This window comes from Stylophora pistillata, chromosome 12 (assembly GCF_964205215.1).
Source record: "Stylophora pistillata chromosome 12, jaStyPist1.2, whole genome shotgun sequence".
NCBI lineage: Eukaryota > Metazoa > Cnidaria > Anthozoa > Scleractinia > Pocilloporidae > Stylophora > Stylophora pistillata.
In genome coordinates, this window is record NC_142530.1 from 6,513,501 (window position 1) to 6,527,500 (window position 14,000).

A 14,000-nucleotide genomic window follows, 5' to 3' on the forward strand; every position below is an offset into this window, starting at 1 on the left:
TCAGTAAGAGGTAACTAGTCTCATTTTTTTTTTTTTACTTTTTACACCCTAACATCAGTATGCATGTTCTCCATACAGTTCTCTACACATTTCCCATGTTATTAACAAGGAGAATTGTATTTTATAGGAATATTCATTACTTGACAAGGGAATTCTGGACTAAACTGCACATGAAAACTGATGTAGCACAAATTGCGAAGCACTAAGTGTGATACCGGTTTTCAAGTGCAACGTAACGCAGAATTCATGAGTCAAGTGATGGATTTTCCTTGAATTACATAATTGAATAAAAATAAGAAAAAAAAAAAGAAAACAGCATTATTTGTAGTTGTTATGTATAATTATGTAGATGTAAAACAATATCACGAAGCCTTGTTTTCCACTTTCAATACCATGCTAAATACCTTGCTTCGTTAGCCAATCAGAATGCGAGATTTTATTCAGTGATGCGATTCTATTTTGTACTGTATTTTAATTGATTACTGAGATTCATTCTAAGAGTTTAAAGGGTTCCATTTAACTTGAATTCATTTTGAATTTGTGGTGTGATTGCCCAGGGGAGGGTAGTTTTGAATAGACCATTAACTGTGACTAATGTTCTGACAACCTGAGTGGAACTGAAAGTTTTGACTTTGATGATGGCTTCCACAACAAATTTCAGTACTTCAGTCAAACCTCCATTATACCCGCTCACTGGGACCTGACGAAAGTCCTGACAATCGAGAATAAGAATATTAATGAAGAACAAAAAGTGATTAAATTGAGACAGCAACCTTTGATCATGAAACATTACAATTCATTTTTAAAAAAATATGGTCTACATCTTTACTCTGTTTTGAATACCTCTACACATGTATACAAACTTGCTTTTCCTTCTCTTTTCAACATTTTAAAAAGAACTGGACTACAGATCTTAATCATGACTAACAAATATTCATGACCAAATTGGGACAAGAGAAAAAGTCTGGATAATCAAGGTCCAGATAATGGCGCTTTGACTGTACTGTTCTCTCTCTTGGATGATTACACATCATGATTAATTCTTTCTACCAAGTGGATCAACAGCAGCAGGGTTTCTGAATGGAAAAAGTGCCACTTGGTAATGATTTTGTTTCTGTGTGAGGAAGTCTCGGATGCATGTGGGGTGTATGTGTTTGATGACTGTTAAAATTATTATCTAAGGATAATGATGTCAAGTAGTGAATGTTCCATCAACTCTCACTACATTTTATACTCAAAGGAATGTTGTGTTCTAAAGAGAAATAATTAAAAAGAAAAGGAAAAAAATGTGCCAGTGACAATATTTTGACTCTGTATGCATGTGCTGAGACTTAACAGTCAAGTATGCGGTTTGATAAATTGTGCTTGAAAATTTGGCTTTTGAGTATAGCCCCTGAAAATATGGCACTTTTCCAAAACTTAAGCTCAAAATTTTTATTACGTTCAATTTAAATGGATCAAAATAATAGCTTTTAAGAGGCCTCTCAACTTTCCACGCCCCATTCCTAATACCAACAGGAAAAAGAATAAAAGGCTCATGGAAGTTCAGAACACAATATTTACTACCAGGATCAAATTCCTAAAGTGCAAGTAAGTAAAGTAGGTTCACTGTTGACAGTACTTGGGCTACAGAATTTATCTTTTGTTGAATGATACTACAGAGGGAATTTTTAAGAAGTTGAGTCATTATGCCAGCATTATGCTTGAGACTCAGGCTATAGCATAATGCCCAAAATTATGCCAACTTACTGACCCTAATCACGTGCCATCACTAGTATCAATTTTCTCTTAGTTCCAATTTCTACTTCCTTTGTGGCTTGAGCAGCTCATTATGGCTGACTTTCTAATGTTTAAAGTGCAGTTTGCTGACTCAACCATGATAATGGTAGTGTGTATCTATGTGTTCTGTAGTAAATAGATGCCTGAGTAAGCTTAAAAGGTAGCAAAGGAAGAGTCCCAATCCTGCTCCTGTTTCATGTACTAATTTTAGTGAAATTTAATATCCATCATTTATTACACAACTCAGGAAGTAAGAGGGCCAATAACTAAAATCAACCAATCAAAAATGCTCTATTGCTGGTCAATATTCTCTCAGTATTGGACCCGGCACTGTCTCGAATAGTCTCGAATGATACCGCACTTGTGTCCCTTTGAACTTCAGTTGTGTAATAAATCTCTTATTAGGGACTTTAAGCAGTCAGGACAGCAACGCCAAGGAAGACTTCGATTAAAAAATGAATTTCTACTCTTAGTTAGAATTTCAAAAATGGCTGCATGAGCTTACTGTCTCATACAGCACCACAGCTCAACTTCAGCATGACATATAGAAGTAGCATTGAGTTCCAAATGGAAATTAAATCAATTTGCCGTTGCGGTTTCGGTTCGCAGACGATGCAAATTTTGGCGATTTCACGTTTTGCATAGGATGGCTAAGAAATGTACAAAGTTTCAAAATGCACATGCTGAGCTATTGTTCTGCCAATTAGATCTCTTGTTTTTCCATGTCCTCGTCGCCGTCGTGGTTGCTTAAGGTCCCTATTAACCAAGCTTGCTCGGGACCATACTGGAAGAATATCGGCCCTCTGTCTTTTTTGTACGGACCAAGCACAGCTAGGTCCGCACTGTCAAGACCTCGGGCCAATATTCTCCCAGTATGGCCCTTGTGCTTGGTTAAGACATATATATAAAGGGGAAACTTAATTTCTCTCTTCTTCTGTGTGAGGTTTCAAGGAAATCTTGAGGTTTTCACAAAATGAAGCAAATCATGCCTTCAATAATGGGTGCAATTTGGTCTACAATCATATGCATGATTTCAAAATTGACAGGGTGCCCAGCATGAGTTTGATTTGATTTTTGGCTACCCTCATTTGATGTACAAAAGTTTAAATATTTCTATTTTGAAATCCCAAGTATGATTTCAGACCAACATTACACGACTTGAAGTTCAACCACCACTTTATTAAATCCATTTTTAAATTCCAAAATTCAGTTGCTCAGGTACAGGATTTTTTAGTCTGTACAAATGTTTTGTTGATCTAGTAGTGAGCTGGTTTGTAGAAAGTTGCAAAAGTTGTCTTTCATTTCCATGCAATTTGAATGATTTCTTTAAACAAGCAATTGGTTTTAGTCAAGCTTCCTCATTGGCTGGGAAAATGATACAATTTAGATAAAAAAATGGTGCAATTCATTGAATAAATAGAACCAATGAGAGCCAATCAGATTATAGGAATCACCTGTGATTTCAAAATGGATGTAATAAATTTATAAATCATGCTCACCTTTCTGTAAAATTCATGCATCACAGATCAATTTTCAACTTAATCACATATAAACCCTTTGCCATCCTCTTAGAAGTGCATTTGACTTTTTCCTGTGACACAAAACATAAATCCCACTGTCATCACAGTGTATCTTTGATTTGTTTTGAATATCAGCACAGTTTGGAAGATCCCAAAGTGAATCCCGACGCAAGGGCTGGTAAATTATGCTCCAAATTCAGTGGGCAGAATTTTTAACCTTTCCCAGACCTAATCCAATCTTGCCATAATAAGTGTTACCTTCAGCTGACATAGTTACTTTGACATCATTTCAGGTATCTGTATTTCCAGAGGTTGAATCATCAACTGTAGCACTATCAGCATTCTTGCCATTACTTTTCGTATCACAATCAGCATTACTACCATCATTTTTAGTACCACTACCAGCATCATTGCAATCACTTTTTGCACCACTACCAGCATCATTGCCATCACTTTTTGCACCACTACCCGCATCACTGCAATCACTTTTTGCACCACTACCAGCATCATTGCAATCACTTTTTGCACCACTACCCGCATCATTGCAATCACTTTTTGCACCACTACCAGCATCATTGCAATCACTTTTAGCACCACAATCAGCATCATGGCCATCACTTTTTGCACCACAATCAGCATCATTTCCATCACTTTTCACAATGGTTTGGTTAATGTCTTTCACCTTTTCAGTGTCCTTGTTATCTGTCTTTTGAGACTGGAAGATTTTCTCATTCACCTCATGAATGTTGTATTTTCTCAACTTCATAAAATCTTTAACCACACTCATGCAGCAGACATTCTAGAGGAAATTAAAACGGCAATATTTTTAATCACCTAACTCTGTCAAGAGAAAAAAGTCAAAAGTAATTCAAAGTGAATACTGAGTCTTCTTGCAATATTCCATTTACTTTGTACGTAACTCTTAACTCCCAAGATCTGATTGCTAATTCTCCCCTCTAACTGCTAGACATTTCCTTGTGAACTAGTTAAGAGAATTTGGTGTTAGATCAACACAACATTTTTTTCCCAGATAGTTTGAATATTTTCATTACTTGTCTGCTGGATAAATATATCTAATTAACCAAGCACGAGGGCCGTACTGGGAGAATATCGGCCCAAGGTCTTGACAGTACTGACCGAGCACAGGGAGGTCCATACAAAAAAGACAGAGGGCCGATATTCTTCCAGTACGGTCCCGAACAAGCTTGGTTAATAAGAGATTTATCATCTGACTGAAGTTCAAAGGGACACAAGTGCAGTATCATTTGGGACCATTCGGGACAGTGCCCGGTCCAATACTGCGAGAATATTGACCGGCAATAGAGCATTTTGATTGGTTGATTTTAGTTATTGGCCCTCTGACTGCCCAAGTCATGTAATAATGAGTGGATATTGTAGAGAGAAGTTACATGTTAATCCCCAGTGGGAGTTTAACCCTTTAATCCTCATAAGTGACCAAGACAGAATTTCTCCTCACCTTAGCAAGCAGACAAGTGATGAGAATAAAGAAAAATACCAATTAGGGGACTATTAGTTGATCCAATATCAAATTCCCCAAACCAACATCACAAGAATTGTATGGCTGACAGTAAAGAGAATTACGAATGAGATCTTGGGAAAGAAATAGTTAAGGGTTAAAAGACACTAAAAAAATACACATAAATTGCAATTATAACAAAAAATATTATATTACTAGAAAATTCCTCATTGGAAAATGTGCCCCCCCATCCTGCCCCCCCATCCTGCCCCCCCAAAAATAAAATGAGAAAAAAAACACAGGGCTATGTTTTCTCTTAGTAGAGAGAAGTGCCACATCCAGTGTGAGCTTATATCCCAGTTTCAAAGCAAGAGGCAACTAGAAGTATTAGTGCTCTATCGTCGATGTTTTGTACAATTACAAGCAACACAGAGAGGCAATGATTACTTATGGTCCTGTTTTTCCACAATCAAAGCAACAAGGGTCCTACCATTGAGGTAGGATTACAAACAAACCCATGCAATTCCAGCCATGGTCTCGTTGGCGCTTGAACTAAAAATTATTACAAGACTGGGGAAAATTTTAGAAATTCTAAAAAGCAACTTTCTGGAAACCCAAATATTGTTGGGAAGTAAATTTTCAAGCACAGTTTTCAAAAGTGGAGAACAATGGTTTCTAGAGTATTCTTCTCCCCTCATAAAGTACAACATTCCTTAGGGATAGTTTGGGACATTTCAGCTGTCAATGTGTTCAAAAATCCACAAAAATATTTAGTATGTATGTATTTTACCTTCATGATCTCCACACAGATTGCCAAGTCTGGATTATTCAGGTTCACAGTGTGTCCCTTCCCAGCATTCATTACAATACTTGCTAATGCAGAGATGGTATCATCTCTGTGAATACTACTGTTGTTTCTGGATTTGTACATCACTCTGAACTGCAATTCAATACAATGAAATTTAACCCTCTATAGGGCAGAGAATCTTGCATGAGGTGACTGTGAGGATTTCAGGATTTCTTCAACATATGATGTATTTTCAAACTGCTAACATGTGATAGATATCTTCAAAACATTGGTTGGAAGGAGGCAAGTAATATTTTTCCAAAAAACTGAAAAAAATTGTTGGATAACTTTGGTAAATATTTCAGTTCTGGGTTTCCATGAAATAGCCAGTAACATTTACTTGAACAACTGCTAAAAATAACCAGTTACTGGCTCTTAACAGGGATGCAGGATTTTTTTACTTAAAGCAACAGGCATCAATTTTGATCTCATGGTACCCTTATTTTCCTTCATACCGTGGATGGTTTTGCATCTTCAGCAAAGAATGTTGATTGGAACAGTTGCTCAGCAAGTTTCTTCATTTCTTCCTTATTAGCATGACAGGACCCAGATATTGGCAAAAACCTTTGACAATGCCTGAACAGATCAAAATGACAACAGCAATAAAATATAACAACATTGACAACGGCAATAAAACTATTAACTCCTTAAACCCAAAGAGTAATCAGGATCTCATTTCTTGTCACAGAAATACTGCTGAATCATTCATGAAGATCATGAGAATACTCAAGAAATGATCGCCAACGGAAGAAGCTTTGATTGTTAAACAAATTCTCCATTGAGTACCAGAGGGAATATATGGAGAAGAGTTTGGAGAATATGGACATTGATGTTAGAGTGAAAAGGGTTCATAATGATTGTGAAAAATCACTTTGACAACTGAATTTATGTTATGATAACCAGAACCAACAATGTTTGAAAGTGGTTTACTGAAAAGCCCTTTGAAAATAATCCTCCAAAAACCTCAACAAACAGTAAGTCAGTATATAATAATCTTTAAAATGCCCCTCTACAAAAAATAACACTGCCAATCGCAAATGTCAATCAATACCTGGTTTTCTTGCATCCCTTTTCTAGCATGTCATTTAAAACTGTATGAACTAAATCTGTGGGGTCCTTACAATCAGGAAGATTTGTTTTGATAAAGATAACATTCACAGCTCCAGTCAAAACAGCCTGGAATCTTTTTTCTGTTTTGGTTTCCTGAAGTTGCTTTACTTCTTTGGCAAGAGCATCTTCAATATCTTCAGAATCACTGTCATTAACAGAGTCATCTTCTTGCAAGCTGTGCTCAGGGCCATAGAGCTTGTCTGCATACTTAACCCCAGAGAGAGACAACAACAATAGATCAGTCCATTTTGATGAACTTAAAGTTCAATTAAGGTTAAAATTAATGATGACTGTATTGAAATCATAGTGTGGAGTAAACAGGTAAATAGAAACATGAGCAATAAAAATCATCATCTTGATCACATAGGCATTACCTCCATGTAAAAGCTACTGGCAGCAAAAATAATTAATATGTAGCAGCAATTATATCGCCTCACCAATTATATCGCCTCACGAGTATAGAGCTGACTCAGAGACTCAAAGATAGGGTTTTTAAAGTGCACCTAAACCCCAAAATTTTTTTCACTTAACGAAATAAGCGTATTTTTTGGAGCATTTTCTGTGCAAAATATTTTTTATTTGCTCATATCTTCAATTTTCTGTGCCCAGTCAAAGTACAGAAAATCGGCCCCCATCTTGGCTCACAACTGAGTTTAAAGAGGAATGGTTCTAGCAGGTAATGTGACATCAAATCGAGAACACGAAAGTCTGCATTTCACACATTTTCACTTGTTTGAGAATGTTGTAGTTGATATTGTCTGAAAATATGCCGACTAAGTGTGTTGTGGGAGGATGTAGCAATGTGCAAAATTTGCAAGAGGGTATCGTACTTCAAACATTCCTCATACAACGCACCTAGTCGGCATAATTATTTCGGACAATATTAACGACAACCTTCCCAAACAAGTGAAAATGTGTGAAATGCAGACTTTCATGTTCTCGATTTGACGTCACATTACCTGCTAGAACCATTCCTCTTTAAACTCGGTTGTGAGCTAAGATGGAGGCCGATTTTGCATATTTTGACTGGGCACAGAAAATTGAAGATTTGAGAAAATAAAAAAAAATTTGCACAGAAATACTCCAAAAAATACGATTATTTTGTTAAGCCAGAAAAAAATTTGGGGTTTAGGTGCACTTTCAGTATTTGTACATATAGATATATATATTTACTGTCATTTGCAGGTAGATCTTCCCATCAGATCTTAGGTGTAAAAAATTTAAACTAACACGTGAAAATGAAAAAAACAAGGGGAAAACAGTCACTGGTGTGAAGGAAGATAAAACCTCAGAGGAAGAATGACGAAAGCTGTACCAGATATTCAGCACCAGGCTCTAATACTGGACTGTTCCAAGAATGTATTTTGGAATATTTAGCCCTATATATAGACTTGACCATAACTCTGATCAAATCTTTCATGAATTGTCACTTGTGAACAAGAACGCTTGGATATAATTTATAGCACAAACAGGGTACAAGCGCAACAACTTTCAACATAGGGGGAGAGGTTGGGGAGGATGGCAAGACGGCTGTCTTAGTCCTTGGAAATTGCAAATAGAAAAGGTTCAGTTATATAGTTTAATAATAACGGGAAACATGGAAATTTAGTGATGGAGATATGATTCCACGAGGTTGCTCTTCTTGTCCCCTGTTTCCAGGTCGAATAGGAATTTGGAATGTTGATATCAACGATTAAATAAGTCTTTATTATTATTGTTGGTTAAGTAAAACCTTAGCAGCCGAAAGTTAAGTTCTTACTTCATTAAGGACGTTGTAAGCTTCTCGTACACACAAATTCTCTCTTTCGTTACACGTGACAAGGACACCTTTCATTCCGGGAACTAGCAGCTCTTGTCCTCTTTTCTAGCAAAATATGCAGAGAAAATCAGTTTACGACATAATTAATCAACTAAAAATGTAAAAGGTTACAAAAAAAAAAACAAACAAAAAAACAAACCTTCTTCTTATTTCCGACATAAAACGCTTTAGAATGCTTTCGTTTCAAACTTGTGTTCGCGTCCGCCATTTTGAATTCGCACCATTGACCCTAGTATCACTCTTTTCTGGTGTGTGAGTACTCTTTGGCGGTCAATGGGGATTGGGGAGAGAAGATGGCCGACTTCAGACTTGACTCGACGAAATACAATATCGATCTTTGTGACCTTTTCTCTACATTTTAGCGGTAAGTTATCTCATGCTTTATGCAGAAGAGGAAAGAGAAGGCTTTAAATACAATTTTAATGCGAGATCTCCTAATAAAGGTATGGACAAAGAGTTTAATTTTCAGATACTTGCTTATCTTGTAGAGCCGTAATGCCACAATTAGAGGTTTGTTTTGTCTAATTAAACCGCAGTGACTAACGTAGACAATCCAAAAATAACTGTAAAATCAGTTCACTTGTTTACCATAACCAGTAGATGTTGGAAATGTCTTTTAATGATGAATCAAGAGACGAAGTCGTACAGTTCGTGCGTTTTAAGACTGCTGATCATATTCCGGTAGATTTGTTTCAGCAATCTTGGATTGCAGCAGCTGAAGAGTTTTACGCTCGTGGCGTTAGTAAAGTGATCTTCTCGGAGAAGCAAGCGCTAAATGGAGATTTGAACCCTTATAAATTTATTTCAAAGAATTTCTGGCCATCACCGGAGGCAGTCAAGTGTTCGTTTCCCGGAGGGTTGCCATCCCCAAGCAGCAGAGGACACGTAACGGTGTCACAGGTCTGTATATATTTCCTTTCAATGATTACTCTTGACTATTGCCAGTACTGCGATTGGTTTCCATGCGATTTCTGAGTACATACATTCGTCATCCTAATTGATGTGATTGGAAAAATAATTTAGCTGCTATCCACTTTCCCTGACTGTCCTGTGCATGTGCCTTCATTACGGCATCAATGAACCCTTTCACTCCCGAGATCTCATTAGTTATTTTCCTTACTGTTTGTTATACAATTCTCATGATGTAAGTTCAGACAAATTGGTATTGTATCAACTAACTATCCCCTAACCAATATTTTCCTAACTCTCTTCACTTGTCTACTTGATATTGCATTATTACTCTGTCTTGATCGCTCATGAGGGGTATCGAATGGTCTTTGCGAGCATGCGAGCAGTATATTTATCTTTGCGAGCACGAGCAGTTGTCAAATTTTTCTTGTGAGCAGCGAGCACTTTGACTTCATAAATTTTCCGCTAGCTGGAATCTCTCGTTTATTAATAGGATGCGTTGTTTTGCGCCAAGTAATAGATAATAATCTGGCTGACACTTCCAAAACAGAACAATAAGTGTAAAGCTAGGGCAGTTCGTAAACCAATTGTGCCCTGCTTGATGCCAAATTACGTCAAGTAGCTTCACGTGAGTCAGTCGGGGTGGACGCTCAAGAACTTCAAGAGCTCTCAAGGAGTTGTACTAGATCCAAAGCACCCGATCTAAAGTTTTCCATCTCTTTCTAACCTGACGCTAAAATGGAAGGTATGTTTTTTGGGGGGGTTGTTATTAGTACTGTTTTGTTTAATCGGGTTTCATATGCCACCGTTTGACAGCAGATTATTATAGCTATGATACATTGTAGTCACCATCTGTCTTCTCATTGGCTAAACGCCCACAGTTAATTCTGGGAAACAACGCAACCTGCAGATTATTCACTAATCTGTAGGTTGCGTTGTTTCCCAGAATTATTCACTACTACAGATTAGTGAATAATCTGTAGGTTGCGCACGCAATGCATGATTTCCGGTGGAGCAATGTCAAGTTCACGGACAGCGAAGTAAGAATGGCTTCTCGATAATGCGTTTGGCGTTATTTTCTTTAAAACAATGTATAATAAAACAATTATTGAATGAGGTTTTTGTGATATCCGGTATAATCAAGGTCTCGGTTAGTGCCTCAGCCTTCGGCTTCGGCTTCGGCTGATAACACTTACCTCGACCTTGATTATTCCGGATATCACGAAAACCGAATCCAATAATAGGTGGTTTGCAACCAATCTCTTGAGACACAGGTAAAAATAGTGAAAGGAACAAAGGCAGGTGGACGAACAAAAGGAGCTAATGAGATATCTATTGTTTACGTCCACCAACATGGCGGCAATGACATAACGTCAAACCACCTATAGTTTATTATTCTACTAGTGGCTAGGAAGCTTCCAAGGTTGGAAAAACCGCTACAAAATGCGATCCGAGTACACTGTTTCAAAATACTATGACTCCGTCCATTTTGTTCCCCGTTGCCCACTGGAAAATCCTTCATTTCCACAAACCCAGATATTACTACAATAATTAAGAATTTAGATCAACAAAGGTTCGCAAGTAATTTTGTCTTCTCAGGAGATTATGTCACCTCCCGTCATGTCGAGCTCCCTCCTAACCATATCAGAATTTCCTGGTAAATGGATCGTGTTACAGTCACGTTTTCTTGTTCAAGCGAAAGAAGGTTTAAGTTACTGGGTAAATTACCAAGGAAACCGGTCAAAGAAACAACGATTATAAGACTAGCTTCAAGCAATGAAAGCAAATCTACAGAGGGAAAAAGCAAACCTAGCTTAAAACATCAAGCAGATTAAATTAAAGGAGCTCTACAAACTGACTCTGCTTCTATGAACACGATTGATTATTGCAGTTATAATCACAACTTAAGAAGTTGTGAAATTAAAGCCTGAAAAAAATTCAGGATATCAGAACCTATGGCCTGGACGGGATCAGAACCTATGACCTGTGCGACACCGTTGCAGTAATCTTCTAACTAAGCTATCAAGCCAACTGGGAGCTGCGGGTCACGTTGTGAGTTCGTAATATACTCGTAGATGGTGGAGAAACAAGTGGATAGATGAAAGATCACATATTTGAACTGCGGAACTGTACCCCTCTCAAGCAGAAAGCCTGCGACGATGAAATATGATAAAAATTAAACCAATAAACGAAATGCTCAGTTGTCATGAAGCTTCGTGCGTTTTCTCGATAATACATACAGCGCCTCCAAAACAGTTACAGGCTGAACTGTTGTAAAAAGACTGAAGCCAGAGGAAAGGATGTTTCAACCTCTTTGCTTTAACCATATCATAACTGATTTATCGTTTATATATGTATAAAAAAAACTACAAAGCAGAATTAACGAAATTTCGAGCAATCGAGCACATGTTAAGGAGAATGCGAGCATGCGAGCAGTTGCGAAAACTTTGCGAGCACGAGCCAGCGAGCACCCATATAATTTTTGCGAGCAATTCGAGCAAACGCCAAATTTTGCGATCACTTTTAAACACGAAGGCGCGCTATATAAAGAAGTGTTCCCTGGGAAGACCTAGGCTCATTTGTCACTCGTCGTTGACGTGTGCGGGTCAAATGTAAATGCTGGTAGACGAACAAAAGGAGCTAATGAGATATCTATTGTTTACTTCCACCAGCATGGTGGCATGAGGTAACGTGCGAACCACCTACTTCGATCTCAAATTTACCGCCACAAATGAAGACAGTTTCCATTGGAGAAAGGAAATACAACTCTCAAAAATTCTTGTATTGTGATGAAGACATAAAACAATTTTGAGGAATGCGCCTGTTGCTCACTGCTTTGGAGTAGCTGTAGCTCAAGCTGACTTGACTCTAAGAGTTCTACATCACACAACGGTTGATTGACAAATGGTCCAGTGGGACCTAGGCTCTTTTTATAGCGCGCCTTCGTGTTTAAATTGAATGGGACCATTCGATACCCCTCTCATGGGAGGTACAGGGTTTAGGAGTGGGCAAGAGACTCAAGAGCATAACACCAATCAGGGGTCTTTCTATAGAGGGCTCAGTCAGAATGCACTCTCATGGGAGGTACAGGGTTTAGGAGTGGGCAAGAGAGTCAAGAGCATAACACCAATCAGGGGTCTTTCTATAGAGGGCTCAGGCAGAATGCACTCATGGGAGGTACAGGGTTTAGGAGTGGGCAAGAGAGTCAAGAGCATAACACCAATCAGGGGTCTTTCTATAGAGGGCTCAGTCAGAATGCACTCTCATGGGAGGTACAGGGTTTAGGAGTGGGCAAGAGAGTCAAGAGCATAACACCAATCAGGGGTCTTTCTATAGAGGGCTCAGGCAGAATGCACGGACATCATTAATTATTCATAACTGATAAAGTGGTAAATTTGAAGGTGGAGAGCCCTTGGTCCACTAGGCTTCGTAAAACTCACTTTCCTGAGTTTTAGAAGTGTTTGCTTCTAAATCAACGCACAGCTCTTTGAAGATTAAAGATGTATCTACAATTTGCATGAAAGATTTTTAAAGGGTAGAAGTATTATCATTTTGGACTTGAAAATACACAAAATTCTAGCATTTTTAGTATGAAAGTCATTTTCAAGAGTGATTTTCTGAAAACCATTACTACCTTCAGGGGAAGGGGGAAAAGCACAGGCAGCCCAAGCTCTCTTTGAGAACCACACAAGGAACACAATTTGCATATCGATTTATAAAGATTTGTATGGGATTTTCTACAAGATAGCCATAGAGATAGTTAAAAGTGAAAATATTAAATAAAAATGGCGTACCTTATTCCATACGTGTGTTGCTTTCTGCTGGTGTCATTATTTTACCGATTTCACTTGATTTAAGCGGTTTTTTGAAATCCTGGTTTTCTCTTAGAAAATCCCATACAAATCCTTATAAATCGATATGCAAATTGTGTTCCCTGTGTGGTTCTCAAAGAGAGCCTGGGCTGCCTGTGGGAAAAATCATAACCAAGATCCTAGGATTGGGTCAAAACTGTGGAGAACTGAGAAATAGAAAGTTCAATGAAAACCACCTTTTGTAATTGTTTTTTGATGCTACAGGCTGGAGTATTCAAGCTGGAACATATGGTTGTTGCAGATGGTTCCAAAGTTTTACATAATTCCATTTACAAAGCTGGTTTTAAAGCTTTGACCATGATTCCTCTCTGTGACAAATCTTTTCCAAAGGAAACTGTTCTAGAATATGCTGACTATCTTGTCAGCTTGAAAGGTTTTCAGACTCTAGGTGTCTATGGGCTTCACATAAGTTCTGGTCCACACAAGGAATGGCTCTATGAATGGATTATTGAAGCCCTTTTCAATTCTATCAACACTTCTCCAGAGTCAGTCCTTAAGGAGTTGAAAAACTGTCCAAACGCTGTGGAAAAATGGGAGATAAGCATTCATAGGGACTACATGCAAATGGTTGCATCATGAACACACATAAATTGCCTGTTTAAATAGTAATAGTAACTCTCCTTACTTTCTGCCATACAGCTCTTCTGATGTTAGATTGCAGAATTTG

General features: G+C 37.9%; 2 protein-coding genes and 2 long non-coding RNA genes across 6 annotated transcripts in view; 2 read left to right on the plus strand and 2 right to left on the minus strand.

Moving 5' to 3' along the window:
• Positions 1–2,937: 2,937 nt before the first annotated feature.
• LOC111333689 (THUMP domain-containing protein 1) lies at positions 2,938–9,262 on the minus strand. Of its 2 annotated transcripts, none has more exons than XM_088741912.1 (6): positions 9,141–9,262; positions 8,493–8,597; positions 6,675–6,940; positions 6,079–6,199; positions 5,567–5,716; positions 2,938–4,098 (listed from the first exon to the last, which is right to left on the minus strand). In XM_088741912.1, exons 1-6 carry the CDS (start codon positions 9,141–9,143, stop codon positions 3,589–3,591), a joined length of 1,155 nt encoding a protein of 384 aa, XP_088598038.1. In that variant the 5' UTR covers positions 9,144–9,262; the 3' UTR covers positions 2,938–3,588. The 2 variants fall into 2 exon arrangements, with proteins under 2 accessions (XP_088598038.1, XP_022795060.2); XM_022939325.2 differs by lacking the exon at positions 9,141–9,262 and adding an exon at positions 8,692–8,816.
• Positions 5,144–6,535, plus strand: LOC148718568 (uncharacterized). The gene is made up of 2 exons (XR_015994284.1): positions 5,144–5,273; positions 5,753–6,535. It is a non-coding gene; the product is annotated as an uncharacterized LOC148718568 (long non-coding RNA).
• LOC111333643 (uncharacterized) overlaps positions 8,856–14,000 on the plus strand; it is a 5,314-nt gene continuing 169 nt past the window's right edge. Inside the window, exons 1-3 of one of the 2 annotated variants that reach the window (XM_088741916.1) lie at positions 8,856–8,995; positions 9,363–9,452; positions 13,538–14,000. The exon at positions 13,538–14,000 is cut by the window's right edge and continues 169 nt beyond it. In XM_088741916.1, the coding sequence (XP_088598042.1) occupies positions 8,936–8,995; positions 9,363–9,452; positions 13,538–13,912 (525 nt within the window). In that variant the 5' untranslated portion in view covers positions 8,856–8,935 and the 3' untranslated portion in view covers positions 13,913–14,000. Of the gene's footprint in view, positions 8,996–9,085; positions 9,453–13,537 lie in introns of those variants that run through there. The other variant, XM_022939269.2, reaches the window with a different exon arrangement.
• The window catches only part of LOC148718569 (uncharacterized), a 6,863-nt gene continuing 6,581 nt past the window's right edge, over positions 13,719–14,000 (minus strand). The window contains exon 3 of the long non-coding RNA XR_015994283.1: positions 13,719–13,853. This is a non-coding gene — a long non-coding RNA (uncharacterized LOC148718569). The remainder of the gene's footprint in view (positions 13,854–14,000) is intronic.

Excerpts from the sequence above, each read along its gene's own strand:
- LOC111333689 (XM_022939325.2), bottom strand. The coding sequence starts at position 8,760 with ATGGCGGACGCGAACACAAGTTTGAAACGAAAGCATTCTAAAGCGTTT. Across the intron at positions 8,598-8,691 it reads ATGTCGGAAATAAGAAGAAG|AAAAGAGGACAAGAGCTGCT; the intron begins GTTTGTTTTTTT and ends ATATTTTGCTAG. Across the intron at positions 4,099-5,566 it reads TCTGTGTGGAGATCATGAAG|AATGTCTGCTGCATGAGTGT; the intron begins GTAAAATACATA and ends AATTTCCTCTAG.